Here is a 23,357-nt window from a genome sequence, read left to right on the forward strand (position 1 = left end):
AATATCTGTGGCCTCCATCCACGCCTTCATTTGAAGAACCAAAGTAATATCACTCGCCTGAGGTTGTTGGATATGAGGTTATGGCAATTGGAGTGATTAAATACAGAGATACGGTACACGCACATAATAGCACATTCAAAAACTGAATGGAAAATCCTGTGGTATAGTTACAATGGTATTTTTGATATCAGGTGGGGTGACAGTGGCTTAGACATATTAAGGGTACAGAAGAGATCATCTCCCAAGAGGAAACGATTACGTTTGTCAGTGTGATGCCTGAACGTCTTGAAAAAATGCTATGTAGAGAAAGATAGGCAAGACTGAAGGAAAAAGCCAGATAACCAATATGATGATAAGAAGGTAGCGTCGCATTTTAACTCCCAAATCCACCAAACTCTTCATTATGATGGTGTTTATGGCAAATATGTAGCTTGTACATTTCAGGAACTAATCTTGCATTGCCTCTAGATATGTTTTGTACAAGATGGCTGACAGAAAAAAAAAAATTCCTAGCAAAAAGTACCTGAAGAAAATAATTATAAAACTATCAACAGTGACTTCAAATACTTAGGAATATCCCATCCCCCCCCCCCTGAAAATGCACCATTGCCCCCAGTTTAAGAACCACCTACCTAGAATGACCAGTTGTTTACCACTGACGGACATTATGTAAGCTATAGGCTAAACCTCAACCACCCTCCTGATGTTAACGCTTATAGGCCAATGTGGTCGAAGCACCATTGCCCACTAGGTCACCTGACATTCAATAATTGGTAAAATAAGTTACCACCCTATGGTTTCGAAGCAAGAGTCATTCAGTGTGAAGCCTCATATGTTCCATCTTCACTGATTGTTGATAAAAATAGCGGATAAACGTTTTGGCTGCTGTTTCAGAGCACTGCAAACAGGTAACACTCAATCCCATATTACCCCATTCGCGGTGTTTGGCAAGAGGTTAGGCTACCGTATTAAACTATATATAGGGGCAGATGACCAGCCTACTTCTTGTACTGGCATTTCCAGTATATGCTCGAAAAGCCTCTAGCCGCTTCCTGGGGATCGATCCTAGGCAAGTCTCTCACAGCAGCTTAGGCGTTCTTACCACAAGGCTACTACAAAAAGGCGAAACTATCGAAGATACTCTTTCGATCAAGAGCATTCTTTGCACCAGCTTCTGATGTCACTTACCTTATAGAAGTGACGTGGTGCCAGTAGAGACATAATGTGCACTAACCTAGAGAGAGAGAGAGAGAGAGAGAGAGAGAGAGAGAGAGAGAGAGAGAGAGAGAGAGAGAGAGAGAGAGAGAGAGAGAGAGAGAGAGAGAGAGAATGGGGGAGGGAGGCAACAAAAAGTGTAACGTAATGGAACATGCGATTGGAATTTCACTGGAAAGCTACTTAGCGTACCGTCTTTCGCCTATTGGCTGACAGTCGACAAGTGAACTTTGAGATGGAATATTCACTAACCTGTACAGAGAACCTCGATGTACAAGAAGCAGGATAGATGGTATACACTGCACTGGTCGTTTCCCCTGCGGCCCCAACGTCACCACAGTCACTGGGACGATCAGGACCTGGTGGGCACAGGAGCCATAGTATGTAAGGAGGACAGAGTAAGGCAGGATAGGGCCGGGGAGTGGGGAGGGTAAGGCAGACCAGGGTAAGGCCGACCAGGATAAGGAAGGTCAGGATAAGGTAGGGTAGAATAGGGCCGGGCAGGAAAGGAAAGAGTAGGCTTAGGTAATTGGGATGGCTAAGTAGAGCTGGGCAGGAGATAGTACGCCAGGACAAGACAATGCGGGGCATTGAAGGAGAGAGAATTAGGAATGGTTGAACGTTGAACTAGGGAAAGCACGGAATGGGAACCAAGGATGAGGCAGGGTCGTGCCGAAGAATGAAGAGATTTGGTAATGGTTATACTCGATTACCATTGGTTGGGTTAATAAACGGTAGAATACAGCAGAAGAATGAAGGGTGTTGGAAAATATTATGTTAGAGTTTGTCAGGCATGAGCAGGGCAGGAAACAACATGGGGAAGGAAGCGAATTGGAGATGTTGCTAGGCAGGCTTAGGATAGGGCAGGGAAGGGAAGAAGAGGCCAGGAGAGAGAGACAGAAGTTAAGTTAGGCAAGGTAGGGAAAGCAAGAGAGTTGGGAGAAGTTAGGTTAGGCAGGCAAGGTCAAGAAAGGTAAGACAGCGAGTTAGAGTTAAGCTTCGCCAGGGAAGGGTAGGAGAGTTGGGAGAGGTTAAGCTAGGTCAGAGCAGGGCTTATGAAATGTATGTGGGAAAAGCTAATGTACATTGACTGGTTGGTTCATACTTTATTTTTTCTACATATCTATGTGTCACTCTATCTACCTACCCATCCATCCTTTTCTCCCTATATATATCTATCTATATCTATCTATGTATGTACTGATGAACCAATATATCAACGGTATTTATTTAAAAATTTTCACCCTTCTTAAAACCTTAAACCACAAGATGTTCTTAAATTATTTGTGTTACCTTCGCATGATATACTGAGATGACGGTAGGTCTTTCGAGCTTCGGACATTAGAAACAGACTATATACTCTTTCATCACCAGGCGTCTTCTTTAGGCTGAACATAAGGGTATGGTGCTAACAAAAACTCATCAGCAGGACAAGTCACTGACTTGAATGCGTTAAAAGTGGAAGCTATATTTTCTTTTTTACAAGCATGTCACAGCTATTGATTATTTTGTTGGGAATTATTGCTCAAGTAATGCTGCTCAGGTGTCAGCACCTTGTAACTACCATAAGCTGACCTCTCGTGAGTTTTGGGCTACAAGACAGTTGAAAATATCGACTGATTATTTTCGCGATATCAATATAAATCGCGTTTAAAACAAATAAAAATCGTGTTAATATAACTTTAACATAATCTCAAGAATTTGCTGAATAATTTTATGTTTTCAGTCAGACGTAAAGAAAGCATATTTAAAAATCTGGGACAAGATGGATGGTCTCCATATTTACAGCAAAATAGAAGCACAACTTTCTTTAGCAAATACTTGACAAAATGTCAAAGCTATTTACACACGATATTTTTTTTTCTGTTCTTGATATTATCAGTGCCATTATTAATTATCAGTTTTCATGTAGTCCCAAACCCACAAGTGTCCAGTTTCAGGACTAATTAGCCTAGCTTCAGATTTCCGTTCTCCTTATGGAACAGTACTGCATCAGCTCGGAGTAAATACGTAGCATGGACTATAGCTGACTTACTTTTTCACTGCATACCTTCAATACCCCAGCAGAAAATATATCTGGTCCTGGAGACTGTTGGGTCTTTAGCATACACATTTCGCTTCTTACATTCCATTGGCAGCAATGTTGATGACAGGGGACTGAAGTGGTTGCACCCTTAACTACGGTTATGGTATTTTAAATGCTGTTTCTACTGCATGTGTGACGACACGGTATAATTTGGCTGAGAGAGAGAGAGAGAGACAGACAGACAGACAGACAGACAGACGGACAGAGACAGACAGAGACAGACAGACAGACAGGCAGACAGAGACAGACAGACAGACAGGCAGACAGAGACAGACAGACAGACAGACAGACAAACAGACGCAGACAGACAGAAAGACACAGACTGACTGGCACAGATAAATAGACCACTGATCGACACAGGCAAACAGACAGACAGACACCAACACACAAAGACCAATCAACACAGACAGACCGACAAACACAGACATATAGACCGACACAGACTGGCCAACACAGACGACCGACCGACACAGAGAGACCAACCGACACAGACAGACAGACCGAATCAGACAGACAGACCGACACAGACAGACAGACCGAATCAGACAGACAGACCGACACAGACAGACAGACAGACACAGACAGACAGACCGAATCAGACAGACAGATCGACAGAGACAGACCAACTGACACAGACTGACTGACACAGAGAGACAGAGCAACACAGACAGACAGACCGACACAGACTGACAGACCGACACAGACTGACAGAAACACACACACACACACACACACACACACACACACACACAGTGTGTGTGTGTGTGTGTGTGTGTGTGTGTGTGTGTGTGTGTGAGAGAGAGAGAGAGAGAGAGACAGACAGACAGACAGACAGAGACAGACAGACAGACAGACAGACAGACAGACAGACAGAGACAGACAGACAGACAGACAGACAGACAGACAGACAGAGTAAAAGATGAAACAAACCAGTCAGTAAATCTTGTGAAGTTGTTATGAAGAAAGTTCAAGTGAATTATGTAGTGTCTTGTAGCCACAAGGAATGTACAGTCACCGCAAAAAGTCGAGGGTATGTGAATGCACAGCTGTGGTAAAAAGTATGTCAGTTAGTTCCTCCACCACAAAAACTATTTTTTTCATTATTTCTACTAACATGGTATTTTTCAGCTAAGCGTATACGTCAGGGTGGCCCATATATTGCACTCAGCTGTCCTGCGTGTTGCTTGGGCTGCTCCCCCTGCTTTAGTGAGAAGGAAAGATTTTTAGCGTGTTAATAAAGTTACTGATCTGCTTTGGAATTAATGACCTGAAGAAGCGGAACATGTAAGTATTTAATGATGTGATAAACCAGACACAATAAACATTAATGAATTATTAATAGAAAATAATGCAGGACAAACTCGGGTAGCCCTGACTGGGCCGTCCCTGCAGCACACGAGTACTATGATGCTTTAATAATGGACCAGCCTGTACTGTAGTTTTGAACGGTTTCGAAATATCATCATTGACTCATTATTATTATTACAGTTATTATTATCATTATTATTATTATTATTATTATTATTATTATTAGTAGTAGTAGTAGTACCAGCCGCTAGAGCGAAGCTGGTATTGGTTTCAGTTTGTCTGTCCGTCTGTGTGTCTGTCTATGTGTCTGTCAGCAAGATAACTAGCAACCGCTCAAGATATACTCACAAAATTTTACATGTATGTAGTAGGAAAAAAAAAAAAAACGCGTTCGAAACTGCTGAAAGTAGGTCAAGGTCAAGGTCATATTCCGAGCCACGCGATATACGTGTCAGCTCACGGCTGGTGTGATTCACCCCTTGGGGGGAGGGTCCAATTATTATTATTAATATTATTAATCCTGAGAAACGGGATGGTTATTATTTTCGGCGACACTCCTAATACCGTTGCGCTAGATTCAGTGTGTGTGTGTGTGTGTGTGTGTGTGTGTGTGTGTGTGTGTGTGTGTGTGTGTGTGTGTGTGTGTGTGTGTGTGTGTGTGTGTGTGTGTATTTTAACTCCTCCTAGACTTTTTGACGGATTTGAATGAAACTTGCCAGGTGAGTTCGGCTGGTTACTGGAAAGGTTTTTCGCTATATACAGTTTAGCAGCCATGATATTTAGGGAGGTCAGTCCCCCTCACAAAAAATAAAATAAAATCAAGAAAAATATCAGAAATGTGAATTAAGGGCAGATACGGATTTGATATTTTAGTACATGTTATACAATGACCTATCTTTCGTGACCTCCCTTGATGATTCTTGGGGGTCATCCCCCTCCCAAAAATAAAACAATTAGGAGCAGGGGAAAGTGAGCATGTGGATTTCACTGAAACTTTTCAGGTCAAATCGTGTGGTTCCTTGATAATGGTCTCCTGTATATAAAGTTTTCCACCATTATTTTTAGGGGGTCGGCCCCTTCCACAATACAAAACTTCTCAGAGAAGTAAAAGTGGAGCAGAAATGGGTGATATATTAGTACAAACTGTACAATGGATCCATAATGTGATATTTGAGGAGAGTAATCATCCCCAGTGATTCTCTGGGTCAGCTCCCTCTTTCCCCAAAAAAAAAAATATATATATATATATATATATATATATATATATATATATGTGAGAGTTTTACGCCAGGTACCCCTTTTTTGGATAAGGGCTAAGGCGTTGCCCCTGGGTAGAGGACTTTGGTTTGGAGCGTGTAGCATTTTATGACCGGATGCCCTTCCTGATGTCTACCAATGACCCTTGGGTGGATTCGATCCTCCGACCCTACGGTCAGAACGGAGCGCTCTAACCCACTGAGCCACGGCTGATATATATATATATATATATATATATATATATATATATATATATATATATATATATATATATATCAGGAACAGGGGATTGTGAACATATGGATATCAAAGAAATCTGCATACATATTACAGGATTGGGTATGTATTGTTTATGTTTTCTCTGAGTCCACAAGAAGAAACTGCAAATCTAATGTATCATTATTATCAATCCAACGAAGCAACACGGTATCATTTTCTGCATCTGGCCTATACCGTTGTGCCAGAATCAACCTGTACAGTATGTGTGTGTGTTTGTCTGCCTGCCTGTGTCTTATCCAACGGCTTACTACTCTTTTTGCAAGATCCGTTTCCTCCTCTCCTCCTCCACCTCTGTTCACCCATCGCTTTTGCAGATCTATGTTAGACACCAAATTGTGTTACCTGAAAGTAAGCACAATTCTTCTCATTCATCATCCACACGCACACAATAAATCACTGCCTAACGTTAGTTCAGCTCATTTCTTATCCTCGTTATCACTCGCCATGTGTACCTATGGATCATCTTCAGCCTGAAAAAATTACTGGCAATCGCCAAGCCCTTCCTTGTACAAAATGTCCACCAGGGCACCACTATTCTCACTCACTTCAATGACCAACCACCCCAGCTATTGTAGCATTTACCTCATTCCCATTCATACGGCCGATCAGAAACACTCCATTTTCTCTCAAAGTTCCCCAAGCAAGCTTCCAGACTTTCCTGCAACTCGCCATTCACTCTAGCCTCTCGGTCCTCTGTCGGAGCACACAAGCAAACAATGGCCCACGCTTGTATTCCTAATTTTATTCGTACCCATACAATCGATCTCTACGCTTTCATGCATCCTTCCATCTCTTTCATACAGCTATTCATACAACCACCATTGCCCTCTCATTCTCATATACTCAAGCATATATACCCAATTCATTCTCCCACTCTCACGTACACACTTTCAGTCCATATACAGTATATATATATATATATATATATATATATATATATATATATATATATATATATATATATATATATATATATATATATATATATATATATATATATATATATATATTTATATATATATATATATATATATATATATATATATATATATATATATATATATATATATATATATATTAATGCAAGAAAGAAGGAATCAAAGGCAGGAGCCCGCAAATCGTTCCTTCCAAGAAAAAACAAAAACAAGACAAAAGAGAGCCAAATTCACAATCTGTTCATTTGAACAGATGACGAATCTACATGGAACTTCGGAGGTGTGTTCATTTAAATGTTCCGAAGGTCTTCTACTAAGCAAAACTTTCCAATCTTGAGTCTACGCCCCCCCTCGCTTACCAAATAAAAAAGTCTCAGATAGTGAAAGGAAAGCAAATATAGCTTTAATATCTTAGTAGTTGTTGTCCAATGGATTCTCATCCGTAATGCTATATATGGGGGGCGTGATGCCTCAGTGATTCTTGGGGGCTCATCCTCGCTTCCAGAAATAAAAACAATCAGAAATAGGGGAGAGATTTGAATGAACACTCTCACCAAAAAGCTCTTGAAGCCTGTAAGTACCATGCAATCTGAGAAATAAGAAGGAAGAGTTTAGAAATAACCCTCAGTGTGTGTAGCAGGTGGTAGCCCTGATAAACCATTCTGTAGTTGAATGATGAGCTGCCAGTGGCTCAAATCCCATGCCTTTTGTGTAACCATTATGCTATTTCGTCTTTCTCGATACTCATAAATCATAGCCATTATAATGAAATAAAGTGTCACAGTAATAAATACTCAAGTTATTCCAATACAGCATAACTAGTTGCATGTGCTTGACGGGAATATATTACCTCAGCATGTTCTTTCCCTTCAGCTAGATAAAACAGTCTGCTGCTAACCAAAGCGATATTACTTATGTATGGTAATGATTAACCCTTTAACCGCGGGTGTCATCCCAGAATGACATTGCAAAAACTGGACCAAACCGCGGGTGTCATTCTCGAATGTTTGTGAATATTTTGAATAACCTGCGTTTTTTCCGTGCGCCAATTGTTTCAAGGGAGAGTAGCTATTAAGTTCTTTCACCCCAGCCGACCCCCACCTCCCTCCTCCCACCCCCCGGGCCCCCACCTCCCACCCCCCGGGCCCCCCACCCCACCCCTGACCAACACGCATCAGTATCTGTCCAGCTGTGTGAGTGACAACACCGCTGATGTGGCAGTGAAGTGCGGGCAATTACAGTGCCTTTTACCTGCCTCAGTGAACACAGAGTGGGTGTTTATCGTATGTGCAGTGTTCATATATTTTTATAGTATTATTATCAGAATGAGGTTGGCATTTGGTAATGGTGTGTGAACGAAAAATAGTGATTACAACACCGCTGATGTGGCAGTGAAGTGCGGGCAATTACAGTGCCTTTTACCTGCCTCAGTGAACACAGAGTGGGTGTTTATCGTATGTGCAGTGTTCATATATGTTTATAGTATTATTGTCAGAATGAGGTTGGCATTTGGTAATGGTGTGTGAGCGAAGGTAATGGTGTGTGACCGAAAAATAGTGATTTTAGATCGTTCACTTCTAACGGCACTGCCCATCCAGTGATAGTCAACGAAATCATGAAACCTACATCATTGCAAAGCCGAAGGTTAGTACTTTCTAATGGTACCTTATTTTTCGCTCTAGATTTATTCTGTGCAGAGTTATAAGGTTTAAAGTTTGTTTACATTTTGGCTGAAACCCCCACGGGAGAGGCCAGTCGGGGCAAAACAATGCCCGCGGTTAAAGGGTTAAATTATATTAGGACGTCGACTTTTGGGAATGGCTGATACAGATGTGGGAATGGCTAATGATATAGGTTTGGTGTGTGGTCTCTGTAAGCAGCCCATCTGCTTGGATGCAACATTCAATATTGTCTCGAAACCTGTATCATATACAACTAAAAATAATTTTGTTCGTACTAAGTGCTCTTAACTCTCCAACTCAGATTCTTCCAGCTCCTTCTGGCACCTTGTCAAAAATTTTCCAACTTTACCTCATCATCCTTCCTTCCTCTTTTCCACTTTGATGGCTCTGTTGCAGATTCTTCTACCGGTACTTATAGCAGAACTCTTCGGTCAGACTTTCTCTTCCAGTGCCACCTTAGACGACTCTTGTGTTGTTCCTCCATCTCTTCCCTCCTTCTGACTCTCTCATGGCTGACACTAAAATGTCATCAATTGATGTATTTTCTGCCATCACTGGCCTCAATATTAACAAGCATGTGGGCCTCATGGTCCTTCCTATTGTCCTCAAGAACTGTGCTTCTAATGCTTACACCCTGCCTAGGCAAACTCTTTCACATTTGTCTGTCAACTTGTACCTTTCCAACTTGCTGTAAGTTTGCTCTCATGGAACCAGTCCCAAGGGCAACCACTCCCAGCCCTCTAACTATCGCCCAGTTACTTTAACATCTTGTAATTTTTTAGTCTACTGTATTGTTAACAGTAAAATTTAAAAAACATATTTCTTATCACAACCTTCTCTCCGATGTCAGTATGAGCTCCACCAGGGATGCTCCAGTGGTGATCATCTCACCTACCTTTCAGACGGCTGGTCATCCTCCTTTCGGGACTTTGGATAAAGCTTTGCCACTGCATTTGACATCTCAAAGGCATTCGATCGAGTCCGGCATAAATCTTTAATTTCCAAACTGCCCTCTTACGGTTTCTATTCTTCTATGTGTGCCACCATCCCAAACTTCCTTTCTGGTCGCTCTATAGCTTCTGTTGCAGTTGGCTACCGTTCTTCTCCTGGAGCTAGCAATATTGGAGTTCCTCAGTGTTCTGTCCTATCACCAACTCTCTTCCTTCTCTTTATCAATGACCTTCTAAGTTGTACATTTAACCCTATCCACTCATATGCTGATGACTCCACCCTTCACTTTTCCATTCGTATTCCGCAGTGCCTATCTCAGCAATTACTTCAATAAACAAGGGGTGAGGCTATGTCACACCTAATGTCTGACTTGGTTCATATTTGACTGGGATAAAAGTAATCTTGTTATTTTTAATGCTTCAAAACTAAGTTCACACATCTTTCAACTTGCCAAAATCTTCTACAGGAGTATCCTCTAATTTTTAATAATAACTAACACAATCCTGCTTCATTTTTAAACTTACTTGGGGTAGCATTCTCTCGGATTTATCTTGGAAAGATCATATTACCTCTCTTGTGAAATCTGCTTCCAAGAAACTAGGTGTGCTATGCCGAATCCGTGCCTTCTTTACCCCTGCACAGTTGTTGACTCTATACAGGGGTTTTATTTGCTCCTGTGTAGAGTACAACTTGCATATGTGAGGAGGCTTCCTATATACAGTTCTTCTCAACAAGGTGGAGTCAAAAACTTTTCGTCTCATTAATTCTCCTCCTCTTTATGGCTCCCTTCAAACTCTGTCTCTTCGCCACACTGTTGCATCTTTATCTCCCTTCTGTCGCTACTTCAATAATCACTGCTCCTCTGAGCAGTCTGCTTGCATCCCTTCACCATTATTGTTGCCGCATAGCACCCGCCAAGCAACAAACTCTCATCCCTGTTCTGTTCAACTCACTAATGCAAGAGTTAACCATTACTCCCAATCCTTCACGAATGCAACAGGTCAAATGAGGAACTGTCTTTCTCTCTCTGTATATCCTACTGCCTATGACCACCAATCATTCTAATGCAGTGTGTCCAGGCATCTCGAAATGATCGGATCTTGAATATGACTCTCTGTTATTTTTTTTCCTTGGAGGGAACAATCTAACGGGCTTCTGGCCCTTGGTTCCTTCTTTCTTGCATAAAAGGAAGCAGTTGACTCATGGAAGCCTGATATCCGTATGTGGCTATATGGCACCTCACCTCTCTGTGGCTGCTTATCTAATATACTATAGCACTAGCCATGTGTGTGTGTGTGTGTGTGTGTTTGTGTGTGTGTGTGTGTGTGTGTGTGTGTGTGTGTGTGTGTGTGTGTATTTTGGACAGCCGAAACTACACATTCAAATCGCACCAAAATTGACACAAAAATTGCAAAAAAAATCGCTGATGTAAAAAGAACTTGGTCCCATCACGATTGAAAATTTTTTTACTGTATTTAATAACCGATAACATTTTGACAAAAAACGCTGCTCCCAGAGCCTGGCATAGGATCTCTGTAAAATTTTTTGCCCAGAGGTAGAACTAAAATAAACTGTGGCAGTAGCCGTGTGTCCGTGTGGGTACTTCGAACTTGCGTTCGGACAACTTGGGTTCCATCCTCGAAGCTGCAAATAACACGATCGATTGGTTAGCTGCAAAAAATCCAAGTGACAACATTACACTAGAACAGCACATAAACGCGAGAGCCCTCCGCAGGAGCAAGTGCGAGGGGCCCGAAGGGCCCACGAGCACTTGTTCATTTCTAACACCATTCATTTTCAGAGATTGTTAGTAATACTAGGAGTATCAGTAGCAAACTCTGCCACAGAAATACATCTTCCTGTTTCAGGAGTATATTGTGACACATTATACTTCATCAGATGTGATTAATACACCGATATGCACTAGACATCACTGTAATGGCTTGGAAGTGCGTCATCAAAATCAGGCATATCAACCATTCCGAGATGCCTTGCTATGCTATGCTCATTTTCACATCCATCGTGGCTCGAGCTTCGAAAACTTTTTGGTGAGAGTGAACCTTGCAAAGGTGGGTTCGTCTGATTACTTCGAAGGTCTTCCATTATATACAATTTTCTAACCGAGATTTTTAGTAGATTTTGTTCCTTCACCAATTAAAAATTATCAGAAGCAACAAAAAGAGGGAGGTGAGAAGACAGGAAGACAGGAAGAAATCAGTAGGATACAAGTTGTGGAAGCAATGATGAAAGTTAAATTGGGGAAAGCCCCAGGAATTGATGGAGTGTGTGGTGGAATGCTGAAGCATGGGGGAGAGATAGTAGTAAAATGGATGTGGAAAATGTGCAGATTGGCCTGGGATGAAGGTAAACTCCCGGAGGATTGGAAGTCAGGTATAATTATTCTCTTGTACAAGGAAAAGGTGAAAAAGAATTGCGTGGTAATCATAGGGGCATTTGTCTTCTTAGTATAAGAGGAAAAGTGTATGGTAGGATACTTATTGACAGAGTTAGAGAAAGAACAGAGGAATTAGTTGGAGAAGAACAGGGAGGCTTTAGGAAGGGAAGACGTTGTGTAGATCAGATATTCATTCTTAGGTCTTTAGTGGAAAAGTTTCTAGAGAAGGGAAAGAAGTTGTATGTGGCTTTCATGGATTTGGAAAAAGCATATGGCAGGGTGGATAGACAAGGATTGTGGAAAGTATTAAGAATATATGGAGTAGATGGGAAGTTGTTGAATGTTGTGAAGAGTATGTATCATGGTGCTAAGGCTGCAGTGCGTGTGGATGGTGAACTGAGTGAATTTTTCTCTTTGAAGGTTGGGTTGAAACAGGGATGTGTCATGTCTCCATGGTTGTTCAATCTATACATGGATGGGGTAATAAAAGAGGTACAAGGTAGGGAGGGTAGTGGATGTTGGAGTGGCCCTGGTGAGAGAGGGTAGTGTTTGGAAACTCCCTGCACTGTTGTTTGCAGATGATACTGTGTTGTTGAGTGAAGACGAAGGAGAGCAGCAAGGCTTGGTGGATGAGTTTGGGAGAGTGTGTAAGAAACGGAATCTAAAGGTGAATGTAGAGAAAAGTAAAGTGATGGTCTTTGAGAGAGGTGAAGTCAGTGAATGTACAGCGAGGTTGGATGGTGAGGAATTGGAAAATGTGAGTATGTTTAAGTACTTGGGTAGTGTGATGAGCAAGGATGGAGGTTTGGAGGGTGAAGTGCTTGAAAGGGTACAGCAGGGAAGAAAGGTTGCTGGATTCTTGAAAGCAGTGATAAGAAACAGGAAAGTGCGCATGGAAGTGAAAAAGTTACTACATGACAGTATTGTGATACCAACTCTAACGTACAGTATGGAAGTGAAGCTTGGACGTTGCTGGAAGAACACAAGTCAAGAGTGAGAGCAGTGGAAATGAGTTATTTAAGAGGAGCCTGTGGAGTCACATGGAGAGACAGGCTGACAAATGAGGATATAAAGGAGCGTTGTGGTGTGGATGTGATAGGAAGCGTTAGGAGGAATACACTGAGGTGGTTTGGCCATGTGGAGAGGATGCAGGGTGAAAGACTGACGAAGAGAGTGTATGTGAGTGAGGTGGAGGGGGGAAGAGGGAGGGGGAGGCCGAGGATGAGATGGAGGGATGGGGTGGAGAGGTATATGAGAGAGGGGGGTGTGAGTTGGGAGCAGGGCAGTGAAATGGCGGGGGACAGGGCGACGTGGAGGCGATTTGTTTGTGGCCACCCCGAACGGGATTGAGGCGTCTGGCAATAGATAGATAGAACAAAAAGAGGACAGATATGGTTTTGATATCTTCGTAAAAGTTGAACTGTTATCCGTAATTTGGTATTTGGGGAGCATGACCCCCCCCCCTCCAGTGATTCTTGGAGGAGGTCAGGCCCCTCCCCAGAATGTTATAAACGATCAGAAACAGGGGAAAGTGGCATATGGACGTCACCGTCATCGGCATACACGTCATAAAATTGGGTTCGCAATCTCATGATTTCTCTGAATACACAGGAAGAAACTGCACATACGAGTATACTTTATTACTGCTATTATTATTGAGCCTTATTTAGTCTCTTCTAAGTATAATAAAATTGTCTAGCGATTGCAAAAACAAAAGCGTGCACATTATGACCAAAAGGCTTCATTATTTACATTCATGGCAAAAGAAGGAGTGTACTGAACATTCACAGCAAAACGTTTTCAAAAAATGCACAGTCATAGCAAAAAACATTCTTAGAAGAATGTACAGTCAAAGCTGAAAGTCGTATAAAAATGTACAGGCACATAAAAAAGGCTTAGAGGAATGAACATCCACAGCAAAAGTCTTACCAGAATGTACAACCACAGCGAAAAAGCAAAAAAGAAAGTCTTAGAAAAACGTACAGTCACAGCAAAATATCTTAGCCGAATGTACAGGTCCAGCAAAAAGTTTCATGCCTTAACCCTTTAGTGGCATTAAGTTCCTTTCTGCTCAATCAAATCATCTTGTGTCAGCTTGAATAAAATACAACGATTTCTGTTCTCGGTGTTATCCCTTTGAATCCGGCAACACATTTCTTTATTTTATTCTTGCTGCCTGCAGACGATTTTATTCAGTTTATTACACACCTTTGTTACTGAAGGGGTTTATGAATGTTATCTGCAATCTCTCTGTTTCGAAAAGTCTTTCCGACGCTGAAGGAAATCATCTGATGGTAGCAATCACAGAACACAAAATCCGTCCTCGGAATTAAATGGCTACATCTTTTTTTTTTCTCTCTCACTAGTTCCCTGGACTTTTTTCAGCTTAATAAATCATTTGATGCTGTCATTAAAACAGTACCCAAGTGCGTCCATAACAGCAACTTGGTCAGATAGGCTTGATATGCTTTACTGAGTACTGTTTATCGTCCAGTCCTTCAAGGCCTCATCAGGAGCGTAAGGTCCGGGATAAGGCTATTCAGGCAAGACATTGTAGATGAGGATAACTTGCCGCTCACTCTTGAGTGGCATTGCGTGAGCAAAAAGGAAAAAAAATGAAATTAAACCCACATGGGTTGGGTGTGGTTGGACATCTTAACCCACCACAACACCAGATGTCCATTTGTGCCAGGCTGAGAAATGGCATCTTCTGTTACAGGACACCATTAATCCTTATATTACCGTTCGACGCAGCTGTGTCCTACCATGAGCAAGAACTCAGGAGACGGGCCTTGGTGCCCAGGGCCACACACTGAGAGACCCAATCTTTTTTTTTTTTTTTTTCACCGTAATCCTGAATAACTGTACTTGTTTATGGTGCTGTAAAAAAGATCTGCTGAATGTAAAGTATGCCTTTATTTTTTACCTTTTTTTTCATTTTTTTTCTCATAGAAATACAGTAATCCCCGTACTATCCGGATGCCCACTTTCCGGACATCCCCACTTACTGGACGTAATCGTCCCGGGATCCAATATTCCCAAAATGGTCCGAAAACCGCAAAAAATTCGAAAGAAATCCGACTTTTTCCCACCTGTAATTTGAACTTGGCGCGCGCGGCGCAGGACAGCTTTGTTTTGGTGCGTCATTCCTCTGACGTCCGCTAGAGCCCCTGCATCCTCCCCACTTACCACCCGCCTCTTGTCGTGAGTGCATGCTCGTCATCATGGCTGCCCACGTGCTCGCTTTTGTGGTTGTGCCTTACCTGCTGCAGGCTCTCCTGCTGCTCTCGTGCCTCTCCTTCGTGTGTGTGATGATGGCCCTGCCACCTGAGAAGAGGAAGAGAGTGGTTTTGACTCTGGAGAAGAAGAGGGAGATATTGGATGCGGGATAGTCTTCATCATGCATCCTTCGTGAGTTCAACCTGGCCCGATCTACTTTGTCTGATATCAAGAGATCCCGAGACAAACTCATCCAGTACACGGCTGACTTCTCGTCGAAAAGTAAACGCAACATGGAGAGGAAGATGATGTTTACTCCCGAGTTTGCTGAAGTCGACCGCTCCACGTTGATTTGGTGTCGACACCAACGTGCTGCTGGTGTGATGGTGTGTGGTACGGAGCTGAAGGCTGCTGCTGAGAAGTTCGCAAGGCTTCACGACGCCCTAGACTTCAAGGCATCCGAGGGTTGGCTCTTCGCGTTCAAGTTATGACATGGCCTTACCAACCGTAAGTCTCATGGCGAAGCTTTGGACACCAACGAGGATGGAATAGAGGAGTTTCAGCACAAGGTGAAGGGCTTGATCGACAGGGAGGGCCTAACTCTCGGTCAAGTCTACAACGCTGACGAAACTGGTTTATTCTATCGCTCTTTGCCTACGAACACCCTAGCCGAGAAGACAGAGAAGCATGTACCTGGCCGCAAGCTCTCCAAGCAAAGGATATCTGCTTTGTGTTGTGCTAATGCTAACGGCATGCACCAGCTTAAGCCCGTTATTGTTGGCCGTGCAAAGCAGCCTCGGTGTCTTCGTGGGGTGATGGATGTCCTTCCTTTCATTTGGTACCATTCCTTGAAGGCATGGTTCACAGTCCACATCTTCAAAGACTGGTTCCACTGCCATTTCGTCAAGGTCATACATTACCAGACGGAGAAACTGGGAATCCCAGCAACCAGGTAAAGGCCCTCCATCTCGACAATGCACCTGCCCACCTGTGCGACAAGGATTTGGTGGCTGAGAATGGCCACATTAGGTGCATGTCTCTGCCACCTAATACTACTGCTCTCATCCAACCAATGAACTAAACAGTGATCGTGGCAACGAAGCGGCTATACCGACGGAAGTTACTGGACGAGTTGATAGTTGTTCTCGAGAACGAGGACGAGCACAGGGAGGGACGGGACATGCAAGGCCAGCGGACTTTGGAAAACCTTCGCCGCTACAACATCAAGTCTGCCATTTACAACTGGACCAGTGCATGGAAGGAAGTCCCTGTCAAGACTCTAGAAAATGGTTGGTCTCGTCTGCTTCTCAGAACAGATGTGGAGCACGATTTCCTAGGTTTCGACGTGGATGACTTCCATGCACGTCTACGTGCGCATGGGGACGATGTTGATGTGGAAAGTGTGTGAGTGGTTGGATGACGACGAGGGCGATCCTGGGTATCAGACCCTGTCTGATATCGAGATCGCATCTTCAGTTGCAGGTGTCAGTACCCAGCTTGAAGATTCCGACGAGGATGGCGATGAGGATGTGAACTCTCACATGACACTACTCCAGCCATCCCCAAGCTGAGCGCACTCTGGGAACACCTAGAGTTTGTTCTGGACTACCTGGAACACCCGGACTGTGACAGGGAGATGGGGCCCTTGGGACTTGTGGAGGAAGTGCGTGCTTTCAGGCAGCGCATCATTAATCGTCAGAATCGTTGTTCCTTGCGTCAATCAACGATTGACAGCTTTTTCAGGCCCGTGACCCCCGCTGTGCCCAGCCCTGGCTCCACTCCGTTGCCTCCCCAAGACAGGCCCTCATGCTCCGAGCCACAGCCCAACACATCAGCCACGGTGGAGTCACCACTCGATGTGAGTTTGCTCCTATCTTCAAAGTCGTCTGCAGTGGGTACGCCATCACCACGACACAGCGACGCACCCCTAGGTCACCTCGCTGTGCTACTCTCAGACTCTGACAGTGATTAAATGACAAGAACTTTTCCACTAGACCACACGGGAATTTAGTGTTGTGCAGTGAAAGAAAAACAGTTCATACAGTATTGTTAAGAAATTAGAAATCTGAGTGAAAAGACAAAGATTTTTTTGGACTGTAAATGTAACGTAAATTAACTTGAGTGTGTTTTGTTTAGAAAATGGTTTCATGAGTGGAAAGACTTAAAGTGCAGAGTGCAACACTTATTTCATTAAGTTACAATGGAGCATAGGTAAGACAAGAGTGCGCAGTGTTAAGAGAATGGACTTCTGAGTGGGAATGACTAAGTTAAGTGCAAGACTTCATGAACAGTGTACTGCAAGTGCTTCAGGAAATCCTTCTTACTGTCAGAGTCTGAGAGGAAGCGGTTATTCATCGAGATGGCCAGGGACTTGCTGTAAGTACCCAGAATGTTTCATACTGTACTGCACTGTATTTTCCATACTGTACTTACCTTTAACACCTCATTTCACTCTTTTATGTCCCTTATTGGTGTGAATAGCGTCTTAGGTGCTATGCATGTGCAGTAGGGACGTGTTTTTCTGAGTTAGGCTAGGTTAGGGTCCATAACTACCAGTCCAGGAGCCAGGGACTTGTAAGTACCCAGAATGTTTAATATTGTATAAACCTACCTCAAAAGCCTCATTTTATGGTTCTTTTGCATTTATTTCAGTCTTTTATGTCCCTTATTGGTGTGATTTGGGTCTTAAATAGGTGCTATGCATGTCCAGAGGGAGTTGTATAGGTGTTTTTCTGAGTTAGGGTCCATAAGTACAAGTCCAGGAGGCTGGTGCCCACTATCCGGACAAGACCACTCTCCAGACATGCCTTTGGCTCTATTACGTCGGATAGTGGAGGGATTACTGTATAAATTTTATGGTAAATGATACTGAGAAAAATTTATAGGGAATTTATTTGGCTACATTTTGGTGTATAAAGAATTACTGTAGGTCAATTAGGGCCAATTTTGCGGAATGAGAAAGGAAATTATCTTATACTTGAGCAAGGCTCGCTGCACACTGACTGGGGCAGTGGGGGTCTCTGGGTACAGAATGGGTAGAGCGTGGCGGAGGGATACACAGGGATGCAAGTAGCGCTTTGTTCCCACCCAGAAATGGATGCTAAATCATTCCATAACCCAAAAAACAGAGGCCATTTTGTTCGACGCAACCAGCGTTGAATGGTAACGAGCGGTTGAAATCTGTTGACATCTGCGCAGACACAGCCTGCGCCAAATGGCAACGAGTGGGTTAAATTTGCACTGCACCCACAAACACCAAAGGGTTAACTTGTTGCTTGGCGTAGTCTCTTGTAGGCAGCACTAAATCGAGCAAAAGAATGGTAAGCTGAACAAAATGGCTTTTTTAAAATGTAAAATGTAAGTGCATCCATGACAGAAAATGGGGACAATTTTTAGATGCACGAGCATCTCTATGAGCATCAGTCCATCTGTTACTCGCCAAGGATTTTTGGCAGCAAGGTGCTTTAGCGAATCTCCATCATAAGGCTCTGTGCTCCAGCCACTGCCTAGTACTTTTTAATTCATAATCCTTTGCCTGCGAGGCTTTCCCTCACCTAAACAAAATAATCTAGTGTCAACTTCAGTAAATATCAAAATGTGTTCACTCCATATATATATATATATATATATATATATATATATAATCTCATCTCAGCCGTTTTGAGTGTCCACTGCAGGACCGACCTATCCCAACCGAAGCGGGGACGATACAGCCAATGTATCTATACCAAGTGGCTTAGGCTGTCTGGTAGAGATTGTATGTAGGGTGAGAAGTGCTTGTAAGTGTATTGTAGTGTTGGAGTGGCTTTGGATGTGTGTGTGTAGTGTATGAACCAAGTGTACTTGGCCCGCGCAAGCCGACTGGGTGCAAGCATACTTTATAGTATCCGACACTGGTTCAACCACAGCACCCCTGATGTCCGCCAATGCAGTACTTGGCCAGAAAAATGCTCCCAAAGTTTATCACCCTGGCGGGGCGCGAACCCTCGTTCTTCAGTGTACGAAAACGCACACTTTACCACAGAGGCTCCATATATATATATATATATATATATATATATATAATATATAATATAATATAATATATATATATATATATATATATATATATATATAATATATATATATATATATATATATATATATATATATATATATATATATATATATATATATATATAAAATGATTTTTTTTTTTTAATCAGCTCACCAATACTGCCTATCGTTCATCCTCATGAAATGTCACTTTTGTACTCAGGAAGGTGAACAAGAGATGTTTAGAAGTTACTGGTATTCTCTATACTGCAATGAACTTTCAGTTAAGTACCTCATGGCCACTTTCAACAAACGTCGGGTATGACACAATGGCATACTGAAGAGACTATTTTACGTGCCCAGATGGAAGACCTCCTCTAGGCTGTTCCTCTGTACCATGTGATGAGTGTTGACGTGATCAGGAGGAACTCGGTATTTACCCAGAACAGGACTGGACAGTCTTCCAGAAAACTTGTCACTGACAATGCAGAGCAGCACCAAAATGCTTGTGCCATTATTTCAGGTATGGAACATTACCTTTTTTTTTTTTTTTTTTTTTTTACTTGGTTAGACATTTTTCTTTCGTTTTTGTTTCTTTAGCTTTGTATTAACTTATTTCCTCAATAGCATAAATTATGTCCTCTGCAGATGTTTTTAATTAGCTGTTACCATCACGCATGTAACCTTACTGTATATTCATATGTTCCCGGAAGGCAAAATAAATTTTGTTATTATTATGAGCATTATTATTATTATTATTATTATTATTATTATTATTATTTTCCCGTGAGAAAAACTCCTCTGGATAAAGCATGAAAGAAAATGTTTCTCCTGTTAAATTGTAGCTGTCTCTTATCCACCACACTCAAGAAAAAAAAATATAGTTGTCCTAGGAAACCTAAAATATTCTTCTAAACTGAAAAACGTGCGTTTTCTCTTTCTTCAGTCCTGCCTTTTATTATTAACATTCATTTTCTGTTATTTCACTATCCTTTATTCATTTATTGTAAGCTTTTTTCATATTTACTCCATTCTTTCTTTCCCTCCATTCAGGTACTTCTCCATAGTACCTTAATTTCATCCTTCCTGTTATCTTCTGTGTTTGTGAATCTCTCTTCATTCCTTTCATACTTCGTTTTCTTTGTTTATTACTTTCTTCTTGCCTTACTCTTTCTCCTTCCCTTCATTTTTCTCCACTTTGTCCTTCCTTATTTCTGAGTATTATTCTTTCCTCCTTTTTTTCCCTCCCACATCTCCCTCTCTTGCTTTCTTCCTCCTTCCTTTCCCTCCTCTCTAAGTCTTTCTCTTCTGCGCTCTGTCCCTCTAGTCAATTCTTCCCCCTTACAATACTCCATATTCTCTTTTTTCTTCTCTCCCTTGATTCTTTCTCATCTTTGCCCCTTTTTTTGTCTTCCCTCCCTTCCTCTCCCCTCTATCCCTTCCCTATTTCCTCCCTCCCACCCTCTCTCATTCACTTACCTGATCTTTCCTCCGTAATCTTCTGCACTATCTCCGCTGCCAGTCGCCTCACCATTCTTGTATTAACGGATTCTACCTCCGTCACTTTCCTCCCTCCATCCCTTCCTTCTCTCCCTCCTCCTTCCCTCCTTCTCTCCGTCCCTCCCTCGGTTCCTGTGGCTCTGCTCAGGACGCTGTGGGCTGTGGTGGATGTTTGCTGTGAGACAGATTGAGAAAATGAAAAAATGTGGTACTGATGCGGACGCCTTGCATTGTATGTATGTGTATAAGGTGTATATCAGTAACTTTTTATTCTCTCTCTCTCTCTCTCCTCCCGTACCTCAGTGTCCCTCAATCCTTCTATAGAGAAATAAGCCAAATCGTCGACTACTTCCACGTCTCCTCCCTCTCCCCGCCCTCCCTCCTGCCTATACGGCCGGCGCGGGCGAGGGAATGGGTGCGGGTACGGGTTCTGTCCGGGTACGGGTTTGGTTGGGCAGGTTTGGTTGGCCAGTTGATCCAGCCTGAAACAAAAGTAAAAAACGAGCTGGGAGGATAGATTATAGATTAGGGTTTGTCTCTTCTACCTGTTAAATACTTTCGATTATTCCCTCTCTCTCTCTCTCTCTCTCTCTCTCTCTCTCTCTCTCTCTCCCTATATATATATATATATATATATATATATATACAGTATATATATATATATATATATATATATATATATATATATATATATATATATAGATAGATAGATAGATAGATATATATATATATATATATATATATATATATATATATATATACAGTATATGATACCGAATGAAATAGTGTCAGCCACAACAATTCATAAATTTAAGGATATGTAGATGGAGCCTCTGTGGTGTAATGGTAAAGTGTGCGTTTTCATACGCTGAAGAACGAGGGTTCGAGCTCCGCCAGGGTAATAAATTTTGGGAACGTTCTTCTGGCCACGTACTGTATTGGCAGACATCAGCGGTGCTGTGATTGAACCAGTGTCGCATACTATAAAGTATGCTTGCACCCAGTCCGCTTGCGCGGGCCGATTACACTTGGTTCACAGACTACACACATCCAAAGCCACTACAACACTACAATTCACTTACAAGCACTTCTTTCCCTACAAACAATCTCTACCAGACAGTCTAAGCCACTTGGTAGAGATACATTGGCTGTATCGTCCCCGCTTCGGTTGCGATAGGCCGGTCCTGCAGTGGACACTGAGATGGCTGATGAGATGAGATTATATATATATATATATATATATATATATATATATATATATATATATATATATATATATATATATATAGGGACATTTGTCTTTTTAGTGTAATATGAAAAGTATATGGTAGGACACTTATTGATCGAGTTAGAGAAATAACAGAGGAATTAATTGGAGAAAACAGGGAGGTTTTAGCAAAGGAAGAGGTTGTGTAGATCAGATATTCATTCTTACAGGTCTTTAGTGGAAAAGTTTCTAGAAAGGGGAAAGAAGTTGTATGTGGCCCTCATGGATTTGGAGAAAGCATATTGCAGAGCGGATAGAAAAGGAATAAGGAAAGTATAAAATATATATAGAGTAAATGGGAAGATGTTGAGTACCGTGAAGGATATGTATGAGGGTACTAAGGCTGCAGTGCGTGTGGGTAATGAGCTGAGTGAATTTTTCTATCTGAATGTTGGATTGAAATAGGAATGTGTCATATCCCCATGGTTGTTCAGTCTGTATACGGATGAGGTTATAAAATGGGTACAAGGTAGGGCAGTGGATGTTGGATTGACCCTAATAAGACAGGGCAGTGTTTGGAAACTCTCTGTTCCGTTGTTTGCAGATGATACTGTTTGTTAAGTGAAGACGAAGGGGAACTGCAAGGCTTAGTAAGTGAGTTGGGAGTGTGTGTAAGAAACCTAATCTAAAGGTGAATGTAGGGAAGAGTAAAGATATGGTCTTTGAGAGAAGTGAAGTCAGTGAATGTACAGTGAGGCTGGATGAGGAGGAAATGGAAATTGTGAGTGCGTTGAAGTATTTGGGTAGTGTGATGAGTAAGGATGGAAGGTTAGAGAGTGAAGTGCTTGAAAGGGTACCAGTATAACGAGGAAGAAAGGTTGCTGGTTCTTTGAGTGATAAGGAACAGGGAAGTGAGCATATAAGTAAAAAAGTCACCGCATGACAGTATTGTGATACCAACTGTAACGAATGCAAGTGAAGCTTGGACCTTGTTGGAAGGACACAAGTAAAGAGTGAGAGCAGTGGAAATGAGTTGAGAGGAGCATGTGGAGTTACATGGAGAGACAGACTGACAAATGAGGAAGTGAAGGAGCGCTGTGGTGAGGATGTCGATGTGACAGAAAGCGTTAGGAGAAATACACTGAAGTGGTTTTGCCATATTGAGAGGAAGGAGAGCAAGAGACTAACGAGGAGAGTGTATGCGAGGACGTGGAGAGGGGGAGAGTGAGGGGGAGGCTGATGATGAGATGGAGGGATGGAGTGGAGAGGTATATGAGAGAGGTGGTGT

The 23,357-nt window shown here is 42.3% G+C and overlaps 1 protein-coding gene across 1 annotated transcript in view; it reads right to left on the reverse strand.

The window, feature by feature from the left end:
• The window catches only part of LOC145409320 (uncharacterized), a 554,443-nt gene that overhangs the window by 115,402 nt on the left and 415,684 nt on the right, over positions 1-23,357 (reverse strand). The window contains exons 7-10 of the mRNA XM_080279791.1: positions 21,161-21,344; positions 20,984-21,037; positions 20,842-20,941; positions 1,468-1,574 (exon numbers count right to left, since the gene is read on the reverse strand). Of these exons, the coding sequence (XP_080135917.1) occupies positions 1,468-1,574; positions 20,842-20,941; positions 20,984-21,037; positions 21,161-21,344 (445 nt within the window). The remainder of the gene's footprint in view (positions 1-1,467; positions 1,575-20,841; positions 20,942-20,983; positions 21,038-21,160; positions 21,345-23,357) is intronic.

The sequence above is a fragment of the Coenobita brevimanus genome, chromosome 80, assembly GCF_032717465.1.
Source record: "Coenobita brevimanus isolate Jiangsu-jjx chromosome 80, ASM3271746v2, whole genome shotgun sequence".
Taxonomy (NCBI): Eukaryota; Metazoa; Arthropoda; class Malacostraca; order Decapoda; family Coenobitidae; genus Coenobita; species Coenobita brevimanus.